This window comes from Dermacentor albipictus, chromosome 2 (genome assembly GCF_038994185.2).
Source record: "Dermacentor albipictus isolate Rhodes 1998 colony chromosome 2, USDA_Dalb.pri_finalv2, whole genome shotgun sequence".
NCBI classification, from domain to species: Eukaryota; Metazoa; Arthropoda; class Arachnida; order Ixodida; family Ixodidae; genus Dermacentor; species Dermacentor albipictus.
In genome coordinates this window covers 71,413,953-71,420,043 of record NC_091822.1, presented here as the reverse complement: position 1 = coordinate 71,420,043, position 6,091 = coordinate 71,413,953, and the positions used below count along the sequence as shown (strand labels likewise).

The following is a 6,091-nucleotide window of genomic DNA, read 5'->3' as shown; positions in this document are numbered from 1 at the left end:
GTTTTGGTCGAATTGGAAGTGCGATTTCCATCACATGCGAGCAAAATCACAGTGACAGTGCCGAGCCCAGTGGCGTAGCAACAGGGGGGGCCAGGGGGCCGTGGGCCCCGGGTGCAAGGGGCCAGTGGGGGGGGGGGTCATATACGTCTGAAGACACCCCTCTTTCCGCCGGCTACAACCGGGGAGGGGGGGTGACAGAAGACCTATGGGCCCCGGGTGCCAGACGACCTAGCTACGCCACTGGCCGAGCCCCCGATTTTCGGGTGCGACCAACTGGTGGGTCGCACATTCGTACCGTCGTAGGGATCGCTGCAATGTTTCGTCGAAATTGCACCGAGAGATATTTCGCGGTTTGTTTTGGAAGTGGCGTTTCGCTCAACAAGTGCAATGCGCGGAGACATGAACTGCCGAATTCGGTACGCACGCAAAGGGAGAGTAAAATACTTGCACCGCATATTCCATTTTTCCAGTTCTATGCTTCGGTTGACACGATACACAGCAAATGAAGTGCATTTTCACGTTTGCTTCATACGCCTTTGCGGATTGTCAGTACTACGTGTCCGGTCCCCACAAGACGACATGGCCTTTTGAGGGGGTCACAATTTCCTTTTCTTGAGCAGCATACAAAAATCGGTCGTACCGCACAGCTTAAATAATTACAATCTCGGCAAGGACAAATGACAAAACAGCAAAGTACCTGAAGTTTCAACGTTGTGCTGAACGCACTAGGGTTGAGTTGCATGTTCTTGCTGGTTTTCAAGCGTGAATTGCAAGCCTGGGGAAGGGAGGCGTTGGTTTAGCAAGCTTCTCCTCCTCTAGCCAGTAGTCTAACTCGGTCGTGCGCCACCCTCGCCACCCTCACCCTATCTTAGAGGTAATCTCCAATCGATGTAAAGGTGGGTTGAGCAGAGGCAGTGTAATTCCAAGATTCGGATACGTATTTAAGGAAGAGGAAGTAGAAGCATTCGGTCCCCTGTATTTGCGCTCTTCATCAAGCCCACGCTTTGAGAGCGAGTGCTCGCGACGGTTTCCGAGTAATATCTGCTCATCTTTGCGCGTGCGCACGTGGCCCCGTGGCTGCTAATTGAATTAGTAAGTGAATGTGTACTGCAATTTTTACAACCCATCAATGTGCGTACTTTGCTTCGTTTAGTTGTCTAATACATTGCTATGACTATAAAAAGCTTCGCCTTTAAGGCGAAATTGCGACATTTTTAATTTTTATATTTCTAAAGTGGCTCGAAAGCCATGTTGCGTACGCTAAGGGTTCTTTCTGGTGGCGGTACGATAGGTACCGCGGTGGTGCAGTGGCTCAGCTGTTACGCTCCTGAGCTCGAAGTCGCGGCTGCAATCGCAACCGCAGCGACCGCATTCTAGTTGGGGCAGAATGCAAGGACGCCCGTGTAGCGCCCAGTTCGTGAACATTAAAGAAGCTGAGCTGCTGAAAATTAATCTGCATTTTGCCTTTACCGTGTGTCTTGTAGTTAGATCTTTGTTATGGCATGAAAACCCCAAAGATGTAATATTACTTCGCGGAACTACATTTACAATTGGCACTGTTGAGTACGTTTCCTGAGCGTAGTTTGTTCCGCGTTGTCTCGTTGCTGTGTTCTGTTTAATAGCTAATTTTCTTTGGAGTTTACTTGTGATCAGAATTCAGTGTGACAAATCCAGGTCTCCCTCAGCACAGGAAACCATATAGCGCTTAAGCGTGTGGGATATTAATAAAAGTCGTCAAGGAAAATCAATATATAGAGTTCGAAATCATTGAATCTGCTAGCACATAACAGGAACAAAAGAGTGAGACACTGCATTACAACCAGAACATCAACTCAGAAAGTCTGCCTAAGCCAGAAGCAAGCATAAAGCCAGACGAAATTATTTCGTATTTCTTCTCTTACATCATCGTCTTTCTATAGCCAGGACTCATCTCGAGTCACAAAGGAGTCGCGAGCTTTCACGGTTACTATTAGCAAGCCATCGGGAGTCAACTGACTCATGCTGAACTGTTGGTCATTATTTTGTGGCTCTACTGACGCAGAAAAAGGTCTTACCAAACAAAAAAAGAGTAAACTTGCTGTGAGTCACTTTTGACCCATTTTTACTAAGAGTGAGGCAGGAAGAGAGAGCTAAAATGGTTTTTCGTGCATCAATATACCATGCTTGTTAATTTATATAATAAGAGAATGTTTACAAATTTATACTACCAATAAAACTACTATCCTTTTTCATATAGATGCCTCCTAATTTGCCAGCGCAATTGAGGTTGCGCCTTTTGGGAGGTACTATGGCCTGCTTAACTGGCACTTTCGTCGATTTTAATATAGTGCGTTCACAAATTTTGGCGTGTCTAGTTTATCTTATTTCGCACACTCTCATAGTTAAAATATCATCATCAGTATCATAGAAAAATTGTGTACTGCATATAGATCATAGTTACATAACAGCTCTATGTGTCCTAAGTCACCACAAATTTTCTATAGCAAGGCAGTGCTCAGACGTAGCTCGCAGTCTCTATGTAGTAGTAAAACTTGTATATGTTGTCCGTGGTGATATACATGCTTGATGAAGTTGCACTGCACGATTGTAAAATGTGACATAAAGACATGGTACATATTTGGCTCATTAATTGTTTGAATACAGTTGAGTACAAATATTCTCACACGTGGTGCATATCGAAGCTGATTCGTACGTGACTAGAACCAGCACCGTGAGGAAGCAAATGATCAGAAGGGACATGATTTATATGCAGCCAGCATTCGTTCCGTATTCGGTTTGTTGCTTATTGTATCAATCTGTCTTTTTTTTCACCTCAAGTGCAAGTTTCCTTCGCAATGTAAAGAAGGTAACATTTCTGAATGATCATGGATAGATTATGCGTAATTTATTGCGAAAAGTCGCGTAACAGAGGTCTCTTGCATGCGCACCACCCTATTCATTAGCTCACCACAATAATTCGATGTAGAAAGTCAAGTGGAATGATATGTGGTTGCGCTCACAGAGTCGGCGCATCTTGCTCATAAACAGGCAAGAGGTCAAGACATATTGATCGACACTTGTAAGAAATCCTGTCACGTATGTTGAACTTGTCATACATCCCGAGCCGTCACACGTCACTCTTGAATTTCATTATGCATCAAGCAATTAGATTGCTTCTGCTTTTGTTCCAGCAGAATGTCTCATTTTCACAACACTTGACTCATTGGTGCCTAGTAAATTATATGCTAATTCGTGCTACCTGCGCATGCGAAACGACCATGCTTTTCAAATTAACCTGCGTGTTACGATTAGTCTTGTCATATACATGTCAGCTTGAAGCAGTTACAACTTTTTTTTTAATGACCTGAGTGCATTGCTTGGAAGTTGAGGGAATTATAAGATTTCTTACGTTTACAGGATAAGTTTCTGTGATACGTCAAATTATTGAGACATACCCAAAGACATTGTGAACTTTTACTCAACGTCACATTATCGGAACTTTCTGAGCAGCCCCTGCTGAAATAATTATGTCGTAGTCATGACACATTAGTGTGCAGATTTACTAGCAGTTACAATAAGCAATGGTGAAGACGTTGCCTTTATTTTAGAAGTCGGCAAAAATAGAGAATGTGCACCTTGAATGAATGTTGCCAGGCTAAGAGCATATTGCTGAGAAACTCAAAAGCGGGAGCCCATAGTTATATTTGCGATTACTGAAACTGGATGCGCTCATATTTCCCCTTTATGTTTGGTCTTTGCGAAAGAGAAATGTTGGGTCTCGACCATCAAAAAAAGTGTTATTTGATGCTAATAACGTTCCAAGAATTGCGAGCATAGCAGCGAAGCATCCGGCGCAGAAATAATTCTAAGAACAGAAGTATATGTAAAAGTACCAGGACTTTTCTGACGTTTTGGCCAGGGTCCGGCCTTCATCAAGAATATATATACATATAAAACCAACATCATATGAAGCCAGTTGTGCTTGTGAATGAAATCTAGAAAATAATGAAGGAAAGGGAGATGAAATTGGACGAATAGAAAACATGCCCTGCTAGGAGCCCCACCCACAGAGTAAGGCAGTTCCACGTCCACCCACCATGGCTCTCAGGGACGGTGGCCAGGGTTAGATATAGTATACATATACACCTAAGGTAGTGGTTGCATTGATAGCCCACGCCGTAACACAACTAGCAATGCAATGCACGCGCAATGCAGACGTCGTGGGTTTCGGCTCCCACTGGGGGAACGTTATCTTTTCGTCCATTTTCTTTGCCCCTTTCATCATTTTCCGAATTTATGTTGCAACTACTGCTAATTTTCCCACGGCTTTTCTTGGCTTCATTGTCGGTTAGTTTTAGAGGATCAGACTTCACGATTAACAAAAATCAAGCCCCTCGGTTTGCTTTTTCTCTCGTATAATAGACACACACACACACACACACACACACATATATATATATATATATATATATATATATATATATATATATATATATATATATATATATATATATGGAGAGAGAGATTTTGTAGTTCTCACACACATGCCTTGAAAATTTTGTTCATGGCTTCCTAAAGAAAACGGGTGGGTGAAATCTAAATGCTTCTAGAATACGTCGAGGGGCTCTGGGTAACGAAAGAAAGACGACATGGATAATTTAACTGACACTAAATATATTACGTTCAGATATAATCATCAAATGCTACCTGCCAATTGCTGATGCGTCAGAGTTGCTGTGAAAATAGCGTCAATCAGACAAAAGCGTCTTGGCATCGTCTTCGTGCTCCCATACCACCTCTCCACGACATGAGTATTCATGGCAGCTTTTGCACGAGCCAGTTTCAGCGTACCGCTGGTAAATGCAAGACGCTAAGTTCTTTAAGCAGAATAAAGGCGTTCGAAACAAACTACACCTTTTTTTACCTTCCATGCTGTATTAGATTGACAAATGTTTACGAAAATCTACTAGATAATAATATATCGGAAACCTTCTTTTGCAGTCGCATGATCTTTCATTCCCGTTAAAAGGCAGATGTGAGAAAAACCACTCGACCCTTGCTCCACAACGTTGTTCTGATCAAGGGTGTGGAACAACCGACACGGATGGCTGCTGGACGGTGCCTGTTACAATGGCTGCAGCTGCATTTCTGGTTTGCATGCCCTGGTCATGGTCCGGTCTCCTCCTCGTGTATTTCGTGGAAAAGTTCGACACAACGAGGGAAATGGCTTCATGGCCAAAAACCATCGCTGCTATACTAAGCCATCTTTCAGGTATTTACGTAGCTGGGCCCTACTTGTATTTATTAAGGTGTGTTTCTCGCTGTGTTACACTACTTCATGAGACGTTCTTACGCAATATCCAATCACTTCACTATCTACATCTTTCTATGATGAGGTATCTACTATAATTTCTAAATTGATAGCCTCAATTTGGCAGAGCCATTCATGCATTGAAAATCGATACGCTTCTTCGGCGTTGGTCGGAACCCTTAGTAACTCACCATAATAAAGCTTCAAGAGGTGGGAACATTGGGCCAGTCGGTCCGACATGCTTAAAGAGGAAAAGAACCGTGCATTCAGACGGGACGTAAGACGGAGGAGTGGAGAGGACTAGCAGAAAATAGCAACAGTTGCTAGTTACCACTCGCCCTGTCCACTCCTTCGTCTTACGTCCCGTCTGAAGTCGCAGTTCTTTTCCTCTTTAAATTATTAAAGCTTAGTCGACCCATCCGCTCGCGCACTCGCCCAAATGTAATGAAGTCTGGCTTGCTTGGAGTCACCAAAATCCTAACCCGACGAACTCAGTCTGGCCTCGACTAATGAAAATGGCACTCCGGAAGGTCAACTCCGACTCAAGGGCTCAAGGACGCATGCTAATTCAGAATCTAGTTAGGGTACAGAGCTGGGCTTTTTGGCTTGAGAAACATTCAGAGCACCAAAAAAAATGGGAACGTTCCTTAAGTAACAGAAACACAAAGCCGTTTTTTTTTCATGTTGTGTTTACATGCTTCATTTTGAGATCTTCCAAATGTGGAAAATGACTAAGGCTAATTCATATCCACAGAGTTACCGACTCACGCTCCGTCTTTCATCAGCACAGGCTGAATTTGA

At 43.3% G+C, this 6,091-nt stretch overlaps 1 protein-coding gene across 1 annotated transcript in view; it reads left to right on the top strand.

Moving 5' to 3' along the window:
• LOC135908246 (monocarboxylate transporter 12-like) overlaps positions 1-6,091 on the top strand; it is a 48,155-nt gene that overhangs the window by 23,210 nt on the left and 18,854 nt on the right. The window contains exon 2 of the mRNA XM_070532911.1: positions 4,981-5,251. Within this exon, the coding sequence (XP_070389012.1) occupies positions 5,110-5,251 (142 nt within the window). The 5' untranslated portion in view covers positions 4,981-5,109. The remainder of the gene's footprint in view (positions 1-4,980; positions 5,252-6,091) is intronic.